This window comes from Apis dorsata, unplaced genomic scaffold (assembly GCF_000469605.1).
Source record: "Apis dorsata unplaced genomic scaffold, Apis dorsata 1.3 scaffold_840, whole genome shotgun sequence".
Classification (NCBI taxonomy): Eukaryota; Metazoa; Arthropoda; class Insecta; order Hymenoptera; family Apidae; genus Apis; species Apis dorsata.
Window position 1 is genome coordinate 88821 of NW_006263966.1, and position 21278 is coordinate 110098.

The 21278-nt window shown below is 19.9% G+C and overlaps 2 protein-coding genes across 6 annotated transcripts in view; one reads left to right on the forward strand and one right to left on the reverse strand.

Annotated features, from left to right (window-relative positions):
* LOC102678516 (heterogeneous nuclear ribonucleoprotein A1, A2/B1 homolog) overlaps nucleotides 1-9380 on the forward strand; it is an 11597-nt gene extending 2217 nt beyond the window's left edge. The window contains exons 3-7 of one of the 5 annotated variants that reach the window (XM_006623198.1): nucleotides 219-531; nucleotides 613-862; nucleotides 983-1201; nucleotides 3175-3334; nucleotides 9273-9380. In XM_006623198.1, coding sequence (XP_006623261.1) covers nucleotides 219-531; nucleotides 613-862; nucleotides 983-1201; nucleotides 3175-3302 — 910 coding nt within the window. In that variant the 3' untranslated portion in view covers nucleotides 3303-3334; nucleotides 9273-9380. Of the gene's footprint in view, nucleotides 1-218; nucleotides 532-612; nucleotides 863-982; nucleotides 1202-3174; nucleotides 3335-5305; nucleotides 6329-9272 lie in introns of those variants that run through there. The other 4 variants (XM_006623197.2, XM_006623200.2, XM_006623199.1 and 1 more) reach the window with 4 other exon arrangements.
* A 4233-nt stretch (nucleotides 9381-13613) lies between these two features.
* Nucleotides 13614-20764, reverse strand: LOC102678991 (homeobox protein rough-like). The gene is made up of 4 exons (XM_006623202.2): nucleotides 20205-20764; nucleotides 18851-19115; nucleotides 14644-14878; nucleotides 13614-13827 (listed from the first exon to the last, which is right to left on the reverse strand). The coding sequence occupies exons 1-4, from the start codon at nucleotides 20424-20426 to the stop codon at nucleotides 13614-13616; spliced, it is 936 nt and encodes a 311-aa protein (XP_006623265.1). The 5' UTR covers nucleotides 20427-20764.
* Between the last annotated feature and the right edge of the window lie 514 nt (nucleotides 20765-21278).

The following is a 21278-nucleotide window of genomic DNA, read 5'->3' on the forward strand; positions in this document are numbered from 1 at the left end:
TTTCTAATAATTTATATTTTATTAATTATTCAACATTTGCTATATTTATATTCTAAATATTAAAATTATTAGTGTGTGTGTATGTGTGTTAAATAATAATAATAATAATATATATAATAAATATATTATGAAATATAAATATTTAATATATAAAAGTACAGAAGTTAATAATTTATTAATAATTATTTATATAAATATTTCATTATTTGGAATTATAGACCACACAAAGTAGATGGACGTGTAGTTGAACCTAAGAGAGCTGTTCCTAGACAAGAAATTGGTAGACCCGAAGCTGGTGCAACAGTGAAGAAATTATTTGTAGGTGGTTTAAAAGATGACCATGAAGAAGACGATCTTAAACAATATTTTCAGAGTTATGGCACTATAAATTCGATCAGCATTGTAACAGATAAAGAAACAGGCAAAAAGCGTGGTTTTGGTTTTGTTGAATTTGATGATTATGATCCAGTAGATAAAATTTGTTTGCAACGTAATCATCAAATACGTGGCAAGCATGTAGATGTTAAAAAGGTAAAAGTACTCTTATTAGTATTATTTTTTTTGATATAGAATTTTAAATTTTTTAGATTTTATCACATTTCTACATTATAGGCTTTAAGTAAAGCAGAGATGGCTTCTGCATCAGGAGGTGGTGGTGGTAGTGGAGGTGGTGGTAGCAGAGGAGGACAGAATGTAGGAAGGGGACCCCGTGGTGGTAATCAGGGTGGCGGTAATTGGGGAGGACGAGGAAGTGGTGGCGGTGGAGATTGGAATAATGGTGGTAATCAGGGTGGTTATGGTGGAGGTAATCAAGGAGGTTGGGGCGGTAACGGTCCTTGGGAAAATCAGAATCAAGGTAAAGGTTCGCAGAAAGATATACTTTTCCCATTTTACTAAGTATTACATTAATATATTAATTAATAATGTATTATAGTAATTACTAAAAACTCTTTGCAAGTTTTATAATAAATTTATCTTAAAGGAGGTGGCTGGGGAGGTCAAGGAGGTCAAGGTGGATATAATAGCGGTGGAAATTGGAGTAACGATAACTTTGGAGGAGGTTACCAGCAGGGCTATGGCGGTGGACCAGTACGGAATAATTTCAACTCTGGAGGAAGACCTGCACCCTATGGTATTAATATGGGTCCTAGTGGCCGACAATCCGGAGACTCGAGATGGCTACCACCCTTCGGTGGACAAGGTTGCTTCTGTCCTTCTCAAAAGCCAACGCGTCTGTTACGTACCTTGAGCAACTATTCTTAGATTTTCATTAATTATTTACAATAATGTTGTTTTAATTATATTCTAATATATGCAATATTTATATTGATATAATAAGTTGCACAAGGAGCGTTCAGCTTATAATTAGTACAATTTTATATTATATTATTAATTAAGTATTCACACAAAGTGTGATATATCAATTTCAGTTTAAATTTTGCATATAGAGAATTAAAAAGTATTTGATAAATATTTGTTAGAGAAGATATTCAATATTTTGAATATTATGAAGTTTTTTTTCTTATTTTAATATATGCATGATTTCATTATTTTTTTCAGTTTAATAACATGTATACTATTTAAATTGAAAGAAATATTATTTCAAATATGGAAAATAATATCTAAATTTTATATAATTATCTTCTTTATTACTTATATTTTTTTCTTATTTTTACGAAGATACGATGAAGAGATATTCAAAAAAAAATTTTTTAAATTAATTTTCTAAAAATTATAAACATAATGGAAAAATCTCATTTTTATTTTTTATGAATGAATAATACTCATTTTTTTTTTCTCTCTCTAAAGATATTAACATATTTTACAAATACTATGTTTTTGTAAAATACTAATTTGTTTTTTTTAAATACTAATTTAAAACTGGATATAATATCATCATTAATTTAAATTGCATCTATAATAATTTTAAATAAAATAACAATTATTTGCTTCAATATGTTATGTTCATATGTTAACTTTATATTTCATATGATAAGAAATCAAAAAAAAGATATAAAATAGGTATAAAATAGATTGCATTGAAGTATAGATTAGTAGTAATCAATATATGTATATATTGATATACTTGATATATATATGATGATATATATATATATATATATAAAATGATATATAAAATTTAGAAAAATATTAAACATTTATGAATATACTTTGTGTGATTTTAATTATATTGATTTTAGATATTTTCGAAAATTTTTGAATATTATCGATTTTTATATTTAATATATACTCAAATTAATTTAATTTTTGATTGATTTCTTACATCTATATTGCACTATATTTTATGCTGTGAAAATATATTTACGTGGAATTAAGTTATACATAATAAAAATAGACAAATTTAATTATTATATGATTAATTTATAAAATTATAAGTATTTTCATATTTCAATATATGGAATATTATTTGTCAAATATTTCGTGAAATCTACATTAATATAAAAATATTTATTAAATATTTATTGATTTTCTATTTATGTAAAGTATTATTGAAATTGATATGCAACACTTGTGTGATTCTCTCGTAAAATTCACATATCATTGCGTTTAAGAAATGAATAATTAATCTGATTAGCATGATAAGATTAATACTAACTACATTGTAAATGTAAATAATAATAATCTACAAATGGATTTAATAATATTTGAAAATATTACAAAGGAAATTAAATAAATGTTTTAATATAAATTATAACTAAGACATAAGGCGCGATGTTGCAGTGAGAAGGAGCGCCTTTGTCCATTTTCTGTATTCAATTCGAATGCAGTTTGTTCATATTATACTAAATTATTATTTTATAAAGGTATTTTATTGTAGAAATAATTTTTTTAACAAATATTGGATATATATTATCATTTGTTCAGTTTTTTTTATTTAAATACTTATTTAAATAAGTATAAATATTAAACTATAAATTGCTTATTACTTTCAATATTGTTTAATCAGTTTTTGTACATAAAATAATATTATAATCTAATTTATTAAGATATTTATATCAGACGTAGTTTACTCTGCATCTCTTTAATTATTAGGATAGTAAGCTTCATATAAATATTCATGTAAATATCATCAAAGAAATAATATTTTATAATATTTCATATAATTTTAAACAATTTTACTAACTCCTTGCAATTTATTGATTCATTTTTCAGGTCCTATGGGTGGTGGAAATTCTGGAGGTGGTGGTGGTGGTTATGGTAATCAAGGAGGATACGGAGGTAGTTCTCTTGGTGGTGGAAACATGGGAGGTGGAGGTGGTGGAGGTGGAAGAAGATACTAAAATTCATTATCATTGGTTACTTCCCTCATGTGGTAAGCAGAATTTTATTCTGATTATTTTTTAGAATATATTATTAAAAGATGTCTCTTTAATATATCTTTAATATATATATTTAAATTACATTTTAAAATAAAAAAATATTATTTAAATAAATATGATTTGAAATAATATCATACATAAAAAAACTTATTTTTATAAATAAATAAAATATATGCGGAATTTAATTTGCTTTCATGATATATATATTAAATAATTTTGAATAGAACTCAATTGAGTTCTAAAATCAATTATCTTTTATTTTTTTTATAATTATATAAATAGATCAGGTATAATCAATAACTAACAATTTGTTCACATGGGGTTATTAATTATAGTTATGTAAAATAGTAAATGAAAGAATAATCAGGTATTACAGAATACTTGTATCAATAGTTCCCTTATATAATTATTTTTATATTATATACACATGCATTATGTAATATATGTACACATATATACATATAAGTATACAAGCCAAAAAAAATTTTATATATATTTGATATAATTATAAAAAAAGAATTATATAATATAATTGTTATATTTAATGTTCAATGTACGAACTTATAAATTTTTGGATATAAATATTTTTTTTTATTTTATTTCATAAAAAAAATTTTTTTTATCTATATTATAAAGGTATTTTCTAATTAAATTATATGAAATAAATAATATAATTATATATTGTATTAATTAATTGGAAATATTATTATAATCCTAGTAAAAATTTAATTTATTTATTATGCAATTAAATATTTATCTATATATAAAACTTTTAAAACTCCTCATGTGTTTTTTTTTTAAAATAATTAGGAAGTAATTAAAAAATAATTTAGAAATTTTGTTATTATTAATTTTATATTAATTATATATGCAAAATATAAGATAAAATAGTTTATATATACAAAGTATAAGAGACAACTAGAGACACATTTTTTAAATATTTTAGATAAATTTTTTTAGTATTTTAGATAAATTTTATATTAATTCAATTATATAAAAATATTATGGTAAATATTTATAATTTTGAAGCATTATATGCACATAATGCATGAATATCTTTTGACATTCATATTAGCTAACAAGAGTTCATATTATTATAATTTTGATAAAATATAGTTAAAACTAGCTTTTGCATAAATATATGATAATAGAATATATGATAATGATAATAAAATATAAAATGTCTGAATACTTTTATTTTATACTTTTAATAAAATTAGAAAAAAATTTCCAAAAATATTTTATTTATACATTATCAAAATAAATAATTAAAAAATATATATTACAAAAATAAATAATTAACAATAATATAAAAATATAAATATTATAAAAGAAATATAAAGAAATCAAATAAAAAAAAAAGAATATTCTTTGTCCAAATTCATATTTTTATAATATTCTATTAACATATTCAAAATAATCATTTTATATATTAAAACAATAAATAATTTATTTCAAATATTGTCAATTTGTATATAATATTTGTTGCTAAGTATTCAGATATTTAATTAAAATTTTTTTATATGCATATTTATATACATATATACATATTTTGTATATGACTTGGTTATTTCAGTAGAGTTTCATTTTATTTTGATAAAAAATTAAAAAGTAAAATAGCTTTGCAATATTATATGGAATTATTAATTTACTATATATTTTATTAATTATTATAATTCATTATAATATCTTAAGTGTGCAAAATTTTATGTTCAATAATAGAGCAATGAATTGTTTTTTTAGTTATATTATTTTTAATTATTTTAATTTAAAAAAATAATTATATAATAGTACTGTATGCAATCATGTAAGAACAAATGTTTTAAAAAAACATTCTTAAGATGATAGTAAATTATAGTAAATAATTATATGATATTTAATTTTTAGCTCAAAATCTATAGATTCTTACAATTTGAGTATTTTCAATCATCTTAACTAATAGATTTATGACTTTTGAACCTCAGGTGAACCTACTACTTGTCTTCTAGTCGCCAGTACTTCTGTACTGTTTAGTATTGGAGCAGGCAGGGCTATAAGGCTAGAGACAAGACCAGGCAGGACAATCAGGATACAGGACAGAGAAGCGTCATCTTAATAGATCACAGTGAGGGAGGCTTTTACTTGTATTTCTTTTGGTATTTAGCACCTATTGCATATATCTATATTCAACTATTTATGTGAAAATATTGCATCACAATTTTCTAGATTGTGTCTGAACTCATTGTTTGGCACATATAATATCCCCTGAAAAAGAAACAATTATTAACGTGTAATTATCGTCATTGTTAGTAAAAAAGATATGGATTAATTTGATTATTCAGTTACTATGGCTAGGGATACATCCGTGCCATCCAAATATTAAAGTTTGTAACGTTTTATTATACTTATTATTGTGTAACATCTTTGAAAGTGACTACAGATCTAGGTTTTTAGATATTGGAGAGCACGATTGTTTCTCTAATTTAATGAAATATATCAATATAGCGATATATGTAAGAATCTAGGTTTTGATATGTTGATGATTTGTTTCATAATAAGCAAGGTGGTTCTTATATAGACTAAACATCTCAGGATAAAAGGGAAATTGCATGAGAAAAATGTTAATACAAAATGAAATTAATGAGTTTGCAAAATCAGTTAGCATTTTTGTAGGTTACCTAGATTAATTAATTATTTAAGTTGTAATGTTTTAAGAGTTAGTTAATAAAAATGACCAGAACCTTCCACGTCACTTTTTAATTTACGAAATAAAATGTCCATAGTATAGGATAAGTAAAAAGTACAAGAAGATGTATCAGTTAAAGGAATAGGGAAGTATAGTTAGATAAGGGTATATTTCATTATTATGTATAAATAATAATGGAAAATTTCAAATATTATGTATAGAAAGCATTCTTGTATTTTCTGTCTGTGTAGTCAATGAAAGCACAATTAAGGGCTTTATATTTATATGTATTCACAGTATTAAACAATTTGTACATATAAAATATCTCTCTGACCAATTTTGTGTAATTTTTATAACATTTAACATACATGAGTCTATGAATGAAAAGATATATTCAATTTTATATTTTATATATAGACTTCTATTTCTTTAAATTACATATATACCAAAAAGAATAATCCTAAATTTCTGAAAAAAAATTTTATCTCACATAATAAATGATAATTAAATATCATTAAAAATTTATGAAATTTTTAATAAAAGTTTATATTAACTTAAGAAATTAATTATTTTATAATTATTTTTTAATTGTAAGTTCATTAATAATTTTTGTCTTTGTTATCATATATCAAATATAGCAAAAAATAGAAGTGTATATATTTTTAATAGATACACTTTAGTTTGAAATTCATTTATATTCCTCTTAGAAAGATAAAATATTTAATCAGTGTTGTGCAAAGTAACAATAAATATGTATTTTAAATTATTATTTCTTAATTTTAATACTGTTTTTATTGAAATTAATAAAATAAATAAAAACGTCTAAAATCTATTTTTATTCCAATTATTTACAAGTAAGTTTAATTCAGTAAATGATTTTGTTCTAAGATATTGTTTTATAAAAATTTATAACATAAATAAATAATATTAAAAAATTCATTAATATTTTTTCAAAAAATATAAAGAAGTAAAAATTTTAAAATATATTATAAATTTTTTATTTTATTATAAATTGTTTTTTTAAAAATAANCAAGTATAACGCACTAAATATTTAGATTATTTTTTTAAACCAATAATATTTTAATATATTTAATATTTTTATAGTATTTCCAATATTACTTAAGAAAAAATCAATAATGATAAAACAAAAAAAATTAATTTTTGCAAACAATTTTCTTTATATTTTAATATCGTATATTTTATAATATAATAATATAATATATTATATCTTTCATAGATAGTATTTATTCAAATGTTGCACAACACTGATATTTTTACACATTTTCAAATTTTATTATATAATTAATTTTGAGTTAATATATATTAATATTTATATATTCATTTGATCTAGTTTGGAATTATATTCTTTATTAGGTTTAATAATAACAATAAATTCTTTTTCTTTTTATTATATAGTAAATTTAACTTGATTAATAGGTTGTAATGAAATAAGCAGTTAAATAGGTATGTTATGCTTTTTGAGCATAATATATTTCAGTCAATATTTTAAAAATATTCTTAGTTAGATTTATTATCTAGCATGTATCTAGTATCGAAAGTTAGAAGAGTGAAAATGAAGGAAGAAACTTAAAACGGGCAGGTAGCAGAACAAAGGGATTCTGAACTACGCAGCAAGGCTAGACTTTGCTAGGCTTCTTGCTAGCTTCCGTTATACAACCACAGGTAGGAATATTAGATTCATTTGTTTAGACATAGGGATTTTAAATGACAGATTGTGCATGATATTAATATTTTTTAATATTTCTATTAGATTATGCTGTTAACTTAATTATTTCTGTTAATGAAAAAAAGCGAAGTAAATAGTTATAAAATTATTAAATAGAATGTCATTTGCATACTATTATCAAGTTTTGCTTTATCTTATAAGTCATGTATTATGTTTTATGTATACATATATACATATACTTATACTTAAAATGAAACATATTTTTTTTAATATTAAAACTATAAATTGGTGGGAAAAATTATAAAAATTGTACATACGGAAATGAATATTGCTATAGTTTACAATTAAATATAATTAATTGAAATAATGAAATAATTATATTTTTTGAAAATCAATCTTAATTTAAACATATCTTATATTAAAATGTCATTCTTTTTGTTTTATTCTTTTTCTTTTATTTATTTATTTATTTTATTAAAGGGCTAAGCACATCTAAGGAGGGCAAAAAGTATTTGTCTCCAAAATTATTTTTATAAATCTTTTATTTGGAAGATTAATATTTACATATATTTTATCATAAATTGTTATAAAAAATAAAATTAAAATAAGGCTTATCTCCAAGATTGAAGGATTTTACGTCATTTATTAAGATTTAGTAGGAGAGATTTTGTATTATAAGTATTTTTTTATTAATAGATAATTAAGATATATATAAAGACAATTTTATATTGGAGAAAAGATAATTCATTGCAGAATGATTATCAATTGATTGAATATTCTTTAAATATTTCCATTTTTCTCAAATATATTCTTTTGAAAAAACTTATTTAAATTTAATTCATTTATATTCCTGTTCATAAATCTTAAATTAGTTATATATATAATTATATTCGAATTCGAAAAAAAAAATAATTATTAAAAGTAAAGAAAAGATTTAATTTTATTTTATTAATAGTATATATTTATATTTATTTATTTATTTATTAAAGAATATTAAAAAAAAAATTTTTTAAAAATTTTATTTTTATCTCAATGAAATTTCCACCACATTTTTTAATAATTTNAAAAATTGAAGATTTATGAGCAGTAATATATTTTGCATTTGCATTACAATAATAATTTCATTTTAAATGGAATATAGAATTTTGTAAGAATATCTTAAATTCTAAATATCATATCATATAATAATAATATTTCAAGTAAAAAAAATTTTTGACCCCATCTGGATGTATATAGCCTTTTCAAGTTAATATATTATGTTATAATATACTAAAATAATTTTTTCTAATAATTTCTAAATTTAATATTTAGTTTCTTATTCTATATTTAAATATTTTATTTACAATGAAATATTATCGCCAGTATAAAATGTCAAAAATAGAAAAATTTTATTATAATTTTGTTACATTAATATATATTTAAAAAAAAATATAATTGTTTAAATATTAAAAATCTATTATGGCTTAAATATGAATTATATAAACAGGAGATAGTAATTACTTTTATTTTACTTGTATATTAACTGCTATCTTTCGTTTTCATTAATTTCTGGTTTACCATTTGGGCTGGTACTCTCAGAGCGCTCCGTGTCACAGCTACCATTGTCACTCGTCATAGGAGGTAAGTTGAAGTCGATTGCTTCTTTAACATAAAAAATAATATATATATATATTTATGATATATTAATTTTTAATATTTTCAAGATTCGTAAATTTTATAACAAATAAATTATATAAAAAATTTAAAAGATATATAGGATTCATATAAATATATAAAATAAATTTTTTATAAGCAAGTGGGATTTGAAGTATGATATATAGCCATTATGGATTATATATCTACAAAAAATATTGCAAAAGTTAGAAGTATATATTACTAACATTTATAATCATACTATTAAATATCAAGAAGTATTTTTTATTAAGTAATGTAAATTCTTAAAATTAGAACAATAATGAATCATACATTTTATTAATTTTAATTTTTAATTTAATTTGTTTTGTTCATTATTTTAATTTTATAAAATTTATAGATATATATGAATAATATATAAGGTATTTTATAAATAGTATCGCAAAAGAAATTAAATATGATTTAAAAATATAAAATTAAATATTTTATTTTTTTCTTTATTTCATAAATAAAAGTTGCTGCACAAAAGAATAAGATCTAATGAATCTAATCTCGAAGTTGGTATTGATTTAATAAATTTTTTATATCCTGATGAATCATGGTAAAATTCCATTATATTGAAAAATTAACTTTTATTGGATGAATAAAGTATACTTATCAATAGTATACTTTACTAAGCCAGATAATCAATTTATTATCAAGTAGAAAACAAATTGATCTCGAATTATATTATTTGAGAAGAAATTTCGAAATACAATTGTCTTTTTAAAAATCCCTGTTCAATGTTAAAATTTTAAATAAATTAAAAAAAAATCTAAAATTAATGATATCTATAACAAATTACCAATAACTTATAAGATATTTATCAAAATTAGTTTTTTATCTTTATATTTATATCATTATTGTTGAATATGATCAATAAGATATTAGGTTGATAGTAGTTTATTATATACTTATATATTTATTGTTGTAAAATATGTTCATATAATTTATATATTGTATATTGTATTTGTATATTGTAAATTGTTTTTTTTTATAAAAATCATAAAGAACAAACTAGCATATTATTAATCTTTATATTGTTTATAAAGCAGATTCTATCAAAACCTATTCTTATTCAATGAACTTTTAATTTTTTAAAAAATGAAATTTTATATGAAAAAAATTAAATATTAAATTTTTTGACTTATTTATTTATTTTCTTTTTGATTATATCACAATTTTATAAAAACCTTATGTAATATGAAATTATTAAAAACGATTTATTTATTAATTTCAAATGTAAAAAATACTTCTTATGTATGTATTTCTTATAATTTAATAGTTTTTTAAAATACAAAGAAAATATATCGTGGACCAACAACTAGTAAGTTTCAAATTTACGTATATATTTTTATAAAAAGAAAATTTATTAAAAAATTAAATATTATATAAGTAAGAATACATTAAGATATTTATTTTAATGAAGAATAGAAATTAATAAAAAAAATAATTTATGAAAATTAATACCACAAAGAAATAATACATAAATATATTTAGAAATCTGCTATAAAAAAAAAGTAAATTTATTTTTTCATTATTAAAATGAAAACATTAAGTATTGTTTGTAAATTTATTTTAATTTTAATTTTTCATATATTTGATATTATCGTTTTTTATTTTGTTTTTATCAATCTGTATTTTATATTTTTTATTACATTTTATAAAATATAGTTTCATATTATTTTATATTTAAGATTAAAAAAAGTATTTAATTATAAATAGTATATTTAAAAATATTATATTTATAATTATATTTAAAATATAATTAAATTAAAAAAGTATTACTTTGTAAAAATATATAACTTATTTTATTTTGAAAATAATAATTATGTATATAGCATATTATATATTTATATAATGTTTTCAAATCTGAAATAATTTATTTAAGAGATAAAATAAATAATTTTTTAAAAATATATATATTTTATATATATATTTTATAAGTCCTAATTTAATAAATTCTGAAAATAAATAAATTTTATTTAGGCATTATTATAGCCACATGTATTTATTAATTCTGATTCTAAATGCAAATATTAAATAATATATTGTTTAAAAATTATTATGTATTATAAGAGGCTAATTATTTACATTAATTTTCAGCAAATGTAATTTTGAATATATTAAAAAAAAAATGTAATAAACTGTTTTTCAATATATGGTTGTCATTTTTCACATATATCCTTCAAATTTATTTTAAATTCATATGTTCGCTGCTGTTCAAAATAAAGAAATTATAAAAATAATTATCAGTTTTTGAATTATTGTATATAAATATATATAAAAGAATTACATTAGATTCTTAAGCAAGGAATTTAATAAGAACGTTTAACATTTTTATGGATATTTTCAATTTTTAAATTTTTTATAATTATAATGTATGTAATAAATAACAATGAAGAAAAAATGCTTAAAAAACAAAAAAAAATATAATTTTATGTAATTTTAAATAATAATCAGCTATAACTTATATATTATATGGAAAGACTTTTTTTAGGAATGTATTAATTCTCTATATTCTTGGATTTGTAACTTTTTATATATATTGTACATTTGTATTTTGTAAGTATAAAAATTTATGTATGGTTGTGTATATTATCATGTGTAAGTTATCAATTGAAATAATGATAATGTAATCTATTAAGTTTTAAATTCTTGTCAATTTCGATATGTAAATTTTTTTTGAAATTATTATTGTAAACATTATGTTGAATAAATAATAATTCTTAAATATGAGTATTTACTTCTGTTTAAAAATTAAAAATTTTATTTAATAATTTTTTAAATAATCCTTGAAAAATAAATAATCAATTAATTATTATTTTTAATCAATTAATTATTATATTATTATTACAAATATTATTATATATATATTCAAATTTTATTTTATAATTCAATTTATATAATTTTTTTAATTGTTTCAAAATTTCCAAATTATTCATCGTGTTTTGATATTATATTTTTAAATCTTTATGAGATTATTTAAATAAAATGTAACGTATACAATAAAATCGCTTATATTGAATGATCTCAAATAGTGCATAATGTAAGAAATTGAAAATATTTTACAGAATATATTATAATAATAATATTAATATAATTTTTATAATAAATTGCAATTTCTAGAATTCCGGCAATATATACTGCGTAATTGAAATTATTTAAAAATATAATTTTTATATAAAAATTAAAATTGTAATAATAAATTTTTTATTTAAGATAAAGTTTCTTTATTTTTTTAATTTTCATCTATATATATTTTTATTTCATTAGAGTAATGTAATATAATGTTATGTATGTAATGTGTAATAATGCATTTTGATAATCATATTTGTATTCATCTTTGTATTTTTCATATTTGTATTATATAAGAATAAATAAAAATCTTTATGTAAGGATAATATTTTATGGATAAACACAAAATATACATATCATTTAATAATTATAATTTAATAATAATAATAAAATATTTTTTCTTATATTTTATTTGAAAATTTAATTAATTATAACCGTTACAAATATTTTAATTTATGCTAAATTGATATTGGAATTTTGAAATCTTAAAAATATGTATAAAAATATATTAATTGTTAAATCTATTTATTGTTTTACAATTTTATACAATATACATAAGTTATATATATATATATATAATTTAATAATTAGTAATGATCTTTATTTTATTTTATCATTTTATCATTTTCTCAATGATAATATCAAATATTATTTTATATAGAAAAAGTTTTGATTTTATTGATTTAAAGGAAAATAATAAATTTAATATCACTTTTTCGATTTTAATATTATTTATTATCAGAAATTACAATTACATTATAATTTAGTAATATGTAGCAATATATGCTGCCAATATATAAAAACTTCATATTTTAATGAGCTTTTTAATGCATATTTAAGGATTATTTGAATTGATATATTATGCTTAAATATAAGTAAATATATATTTACATTTGTTACAGCATTTTTATTATACACTTTTTATTATTATATATTTACTTATATTTTAATTATTTATCAAGTTTATGTCATTTAAAATTATTTATTATTTTTTAAATTTTCTGTTTTCATAAATCTTTCTTTCATTTTTGTCATTAGTCTTTTTACAATTCTTTTCTAATAATTAGCAAATTTAATATTAAAAAATTTAATATTGAATATACATGATAAAACAGATATAAATAGCTATAATAAAATATAGCAAATCCTATTTCAGATGTTTAACAAATTTCAAGCAGAAAATAGTGATATATTTGATGTACTATCTATATCATTTTCACCTTTATTACATTGTTGTTTCGTAAAAGTTCCGGTAACAGAATTCATTGAAGCACATGAATGATTAGTTGTAGATCCAAATGTCTTTTTATAAAAACAAAATTCACAGAATCCATTTCTACCATAAATTGGTAAATTTATCATTCCATTAGAAATAGCGAAATTCCTGGAACATGTAATATTTCTAATATATTTATTAATATTAATTATATTATATATATATTTTTTTTGTACTATTTATGTAATCTATTTTTGTACCACACTTAATATCTAATCTTAATCATTTTTCTTATATTCATACATTTCTTATATTTGAATGATAAAAAGTTTTATTTTTTTAATAGAATAATTTTTATAATAATAGATTAAAGTATAGCAAATCAGGCTGTTCTAAAGAATCGAATAAATATTATAATTGAAAAAAATATCAAATATCATTACATTTATTATATTAGAATCAAAGCATTGAAATGCAAATTAATCATTTTGAGCAACTATTTAATAATAAAATGGCAGAATAAAATTCACTACATCTCGTTAATAAAATCAAATGAATTTTTTCATTGTTTTTAGACATTATATTTTAGATGTTTTTATAGATATTATATCAGTTCTTGAAATATCTTTTATAAATTAAGAAATATCATGTTATGTATAATTCATGATATAATTCATTTAAAATTAAAAAAATATATTAATTTTGTAAAAATAATTTTTTAAAAATTATATAAATTTGTAAAAAAATTATATTTATAAGATGTTATCTTATAATATCTTATAATATCTTATCTTTGTCGCACAAAATATAAGATGAAAAGATGTAGAAAAGAAGGGAATATAAAATATATTATATTTTTTTTAATATATCTAAATTTAAAAAAAATGAAATTGTATAAATATTTATTTTAGTTTACGATTTAATATGATATAATAACATAATACAATTAAATAATAATTTGATGTATAGTACATGTTAAATTACCGATAATATTGATCAAGTTGTGCCTTCTCTATTCTTTTGTCTTTGGCGCGCCGATTTTGAAACCAAATTTTAATCTGGGTTTCTGTAAGGTGTAAAGATGTGGCAAGTTCAAATCTTCGTCCTCTAGAAATATATTCTCCTCTACGATATTCAACTTCCAATCTTAATGTTTGTTCACCACTGAAAGTTGTTCTCTGCCTTCGTGGTCTTCCTTCTTTTCTTCTCTTGCGAGCTACTATTCAATGTAAACAAAATAATATTAATAATATAATAATATTTTAAAGTATATCTACATTACAATGTATTTTATGCTCAGAATAAAAATTTTGATTTTTCAATTTTAAATTATAATAAATAACATAATATTCATATTTTAATATTAAAATGATTTTTATTTTGGAACTTTTTAAATTCGATGAAGTCTTATGTTTTGTTGATGAATTAAAATTCTAGATGAAAGAATAAAAAAAATTTACAAACATATTTTACAACCATCCATGTATAGTTACAAAAGTGTTTATATATTTTATAAAAAGACTATTAAAAAGACTATTATATATTAAATTAAAGTGTAATAATAAAAATTTAATATTATTGCGTTCTATATTGAAAATAAAAGCTATCTTATTATTAGATCTTTTATATGTTAAAAAGTATAATAAATATGTTATTATACAACATATGATATTGTTTATTTCAATAAAAATAATAAGATAATTAAATAATAATTTTTGTGACACTTTTTAAAGTATTTTTATAGTTTATTTTTTAAGAAGTTATTATAGTTAAAATTTTGATTTTTTCCTTTTATTCTAATATTCGTATCCTTTTTTATTAATTTATTTAAATTTCATTATCTATTTATTTTTTTATTTATAGATTCCTTATAAAATAATCTTTTCATAAAATATTTCTTAATACAATATAAAAAATAAGATTAAAGCTTTTAAAATCTTACTTTATTATATTTCAGTATTTTCACAGATTATTGTATCTTCATTTAAATTTTCCCTTTTCGTTTTTATTTATTTTTTATTTTTTTATTTTTTATTTTTTGTTTTTCATTTAACACGATAGTGATTCGGGACTGCCTTGCCGTGACAACGGCTTAAGGGGCAGGCGAATAACACTGGGTTTGCAGAAATATAGCAAGGTATATTTCACATTGAAATGCGGCCAACTGCGTCCAGTAATCTCATCACAACATCGGTACGAGGTAGCGAAGCGGAATAAATCCATTCAAACGTGTGCGTATACCTGTATTGTGTTATATTGTACATGTTGCTGTAATAACACTTATCAGTGAAAAGCTTCAGGAACTGAATAAAATGTTTAAATATGTATACCTATATACATTAGCGACAAATTATATCGATTTTAAGAAACGTATGAAAACTGAAAGAGAAAACATTTTTGTTTATTATTGTCAAATTTTCAATAATAATAATACATAGCAATAAATTTTGACATATAGTGTATACGTGTATTTAATTAAATTGTGAAATCAGTAAAATTGTGTAGTTTATCATTTAATTTAATCTGAGAAAATCAAATCAAGTTTTAAAATTTATTTCATTTTTTATTTTTAAAAGTTAAACTTTAAAAAATCATACGTTTCATTTTTTCGAAAATAATTCTTTAATTTTTAGATTTCTTGATCTTCACTCTTTATTATATTTTTTTAATATTTTAAAATATTTTAAAATTTAAATATCTTCTATTTCATATTTATGGTTGTAGCAATAAATATAATAATAATTAGTTATGTCTTTTAAACAAAAAGATATAATTAATTAAGTTTTAAGAAATTTATATTTAGTACAATATAGATAATGAATGTATTATTTTAGTATTATAGTATTTTAGTAGAATATAAATGTATTCGTAAAATAATCTATTTTCTTAAAGAATATAATATATTAAAACCTAAAATCTAAAAGAGATTATTTTTATTTTTATTTTTACAAAAATTATTGGAGAATAAAATAAAATTATTTCATTTGGACGCTCGTTTCAAGAAAATTAAATTTAAAAAATATATCGAATATATAAATTTTTAATTAAAAATGAATAAATTAAATTATTTTATATGTAAAAAATAAGTTCAAAAATAAAATGAAAATAAAATTGTTTATTTTAATCGAAGTATTTAATGTGCAAATTTGGATATAAAAGAATCAGATACTAAAAGAATCCTTAAACCATATTTATCTGGTGATAGATCATTCGATAGCTTATCAAAAAATCTTATACTAGATTTTACGCTCTATCTCAATTGAAAGAATAGTTAGAATAATTTGGATTATCCATCTTTGCTTTTTTTTTTATTTGTCATGTGATAATCTGGAGAAATTTTAATGTATTTCAAACTCAAGTATGTATGTCGGAAAGTATTTTAAAATTTTTTCACCGAAAAAGTAGTAAATAATTTTAAATTTTTAATTCTATATATTTTTTATAGACTAATTTTTAGATTTTTTAAACATTAGAGATTTTGATTGTCTCATCCTTAATTTTTGGTTTTTTATATTCTTCGAAAACAATAGAAGAAATTTAAGAATCTTCTTTATTCTAAATTTATCAATTTCAAAATCTTCAAATATATTTTTGACATTTTCCTTTCGTTTGAATAGAATATATGCCAAGACATAATGCAATAAATTTATATAAATTTTAATATTAGAGTATGTATAGCTAAATTAATATTAGAGTATGTATAGCTACATATTGAACAATGTCCAGTAACACATAAGTATATATATTGATATTGATCCTCAATTTTCTGATTTGAATGTTGCTTATGTTGTTATATATTATAAATTTCTACATTTTACATTGCATATATATAGATATTTATTTTATTTATAAATTAATGAATTATGTTTTTTATACTTATATATGCATGATATTTACTAAATATAATAAAAATTAATTAATAATGATATTTAATATGAATATTTTTATATATTATATTATATTATTATAATCATAAATATATTCATAATTCAAGTTTTCGATTGATACAGTTTGTTTTTCATATATTTTAGATTTCGTTAAATTTTATATTTATATCAGTTTACATCTATTTTTCATTTCACTTACAGAGTTGAAAGCACTGATATAAATATTGAACTTTGGATAATTAATATAAGCAAATATAATCCTTTTAAAGACATCCTCATTCGGAAAGTGTACCACGATATTTTGAAAAGCAATATTAAATTCATAATTATATTGTTTAATTAGTAATTGTGTACAAAATATGATTTGCTATAATCAATAAAAGGTGTCCTGTAATTAATCAATATTTTCAATCTAATTTATATACGTAATAATATTTTTAAGAATAATTTAGATTTTGAATGTTTTTAGATTTACTTTTGAATAAATATTTTTGAATACTACTTTTGAATAATACTTTTTGAATAAATGATTCTAATATGAAAAATAGAAAAAAGATTATTTGTAAGTTTTATTTATAATTAATTAAAATAACATATAAAAAAATTATTTAATTATTTATAGCTTTTTATAATAATATTCTCTAATTCAAATATCGCGAACAAGAAAATAAATTCCATATATTAAAACCACATAAACTTTTTTAAATCTAAATATTTAAGATAATTATACATATTAAACATAAAACTAGATTTAAATAATCTGTTTTTTTATGTTCTTAAAATAAAAATTTTATTTTTGTCAAAAGAAAATAAATTCTATATATGGAAAAATAAATCGAATATAAATATAGAAAATAAAATTTTGTTTGTGTACTTTTTTTTTAGTAAATATGTATATAATTATTGATTTATTGTAATAATTACAATTTTAAGAAAAATAGTTTTAAATGTTATGAATTATTATAAAAATGTCATATCAAAATATCAAATTAAATATTCACAAATATTCACAAACTCACTATAAGATTTTACGTACGAGTATTTCACGTACGAGCAATAACATATTTTTCTGTACCAATGATTCAAAAACAAATTTCAAATTATGGAATGTATTATTATGTCTTTTATATGAAAAGAAACTTAAACAATTTATTATGTATTTACATAATATATTTAATATTAATTAATTAGTGTAAAGTTACATTTAAGATATTTTGAATGTTAAATATACACAATAATTAAGACTCCAATATATGATATTTATTCTAAATATGATATTAATTAAAAAAGAAAGTAATACTTACAGAAAGCCGAAAATCCTTGCAAATGGTGTTCCGAAGTTGGAAAATATGGTAAATTATGAAAATGTGGCGGAAGCGCAGACGGATATGTAACTTGAGATAAGAATACAGGATGGTTGGCTGGTCTAGATTGATGAAGTTCGTGAAACAATGGCAATCTTAAATTAAAAAAATTCGAGTTCTTTTCTTTCTCGTTCATTAAAGTATTTGTTTCATTGGTATTCTGTTTTCCGCCCCGTTCTGAAGATTTTTCTTTTATACTTGTTACCTGGATATGAGGATATTACATTAAAATTGAAATTCATTAAAAGTGAATTTTCGTTTTGTGTTTTCAAATGTAAAAAGATTTTTATTTCATTTAATAAAATAATTTTAAAGTAATGAATAATTTTTTGAATTTAATAATTCTATCGTTGTAAATTTTATTAACAATTTATCAATATTTTCTTTAGAGAAATATTTGACGAAATATTTAAGCAAAATTCTTATAAAAACCCATTAAAAGTTTTCATACATTCTGTAATAATTTTTTTTTATTAAAATAAATCATATATTTATTTTTTAACATAAAATTGAATTGCGCATTATTTAAATAATTATTCAAAAAAATTTTATATTTTATTTTTTATTTGTTTTATTACATAATATATATTTTTATGTTTTTATATTTTTTATTTGTATATTAAATGATATTATTTAAATAATAATATAATAATAATAATTGAAAGATAAATATTGATCTTTTGTAATAGATTTGGTAGAATTTCTATTTCTGCCAAAACCATTTTATCTAAATGATCTAAATATATTTCTTTTCGCATTTCTTTTGATAATTTGATAATAAAATAAAGTTAAGAAAAATTTTATTATTTTTTATATTTTATTTTCTATTATCAATCAAATATTTAAAAATAAATTATTTCTCAAATAAAATAAATAATTTTCTAATTTATTTATTTATTTTTTTTTATGTTATGTCTTCATTTCAAAAGTGCCCAATTATAAAATATGCTATAAAATATATGCATATTAACAATGAAATTTCGTAGAATTTTATTTTAATGCAAATGATTTTCGTATATATAATATATGGAAACTTTTGAGAGTGATTGTATATTATAAAATAAATGTTGATAGTTGTCATTAAGTAATACGATCCATATATTTTGAAATTAATATGGAAATAATTTCGTCAAAATTATTCACGTACATATTTGAAAGAGAAAGAGAAGAAAAAAAAAATAATTATTAAAAATATTAATCAATAGTAACGACTATAAATTTGATACTTTCTACGAATTAAAAGCCCAACATCAACAACAATAACAAGTAAGAAACAAGAAAAGCTACTTCTTACTTGTATAACTTCATCGTTCGAAGAATTGCACGAATTATCGCACGCATCTAAGGTATTTCTATTGTAAAGCAGAATATTTGAGGAAAGTTCAAAACTTGATTTCGGTTGAGTCCTGTTCTCATCATTTTTCTCGGTATCATCAACTTTTTTCGCTTCAAGATGTCCATAAATTCGGGCAAAGAATTGTCGTGGAGATGATGGCCCTTCTGCTTTCGTCGACATTTAGCTTCGATCAAATTCTACTGTTATGGATATTTCTTCGAGGATAAAACAAAAAAGTATATCCAAATTATAAAAAAAAAAGTTTTGAAACTTTTACGAAGTCGTATTAAACGATTATTATCTTTATTCTCTGCATTGAGTTTTTCGTTTTATTCTCATATCCCATTAACTCGATCGATGTTAAATTTGCCATTTTGCACGAAACTTTTTCGTTTTTATCAAAAATCAAAATTTGCAAAAAACTTTTTAATCAAAAATTTTAGTCCTGCTCACTTTGAATCTCCCTATCCTAGGCGTGGCAAACAAATTTGTCAAATTCACGTAATTGCACATCTATTTTCGACGTTACGCCTTAGAATCAAACTTTACGCATTTAAAAATAATGGAATAATTATGCGAAAACTTATTATGAAAGTACACGTTTGCGCGCACGCGCAAGTGTATGTACATATATGTACATAAATACAGATATCATTCACGTGAACGAGTAAAATTAGTTAGGATGATATTGCCGGAACACTTGGAACGACACTTGCGTGTAAAATACCTCAAAGTAGACCACTGAATGACTCGGTACGAGGTTGCACACGTATCTGAGTCAGTTTGCCTCCAACGTCCATTCTCTCGCTTCATGGTTAGTATGAAAATAGAGAGAAGGGATGCTCGGGGTGCTCTCTCGTATCTCCCTACCCCTATCAATGTTCCCCACTATGCGTGGATGTACCACCCCCATCCCTTCGGTTTCAGATAATTTCGCTGTCATCGTTGTAACGCCCCTTTGCGAAAGAGCACCTGCAGACGTTTGTGGCCAGTGGATGAGAAACATTTCAAACAGACTTTATTATTTACGAT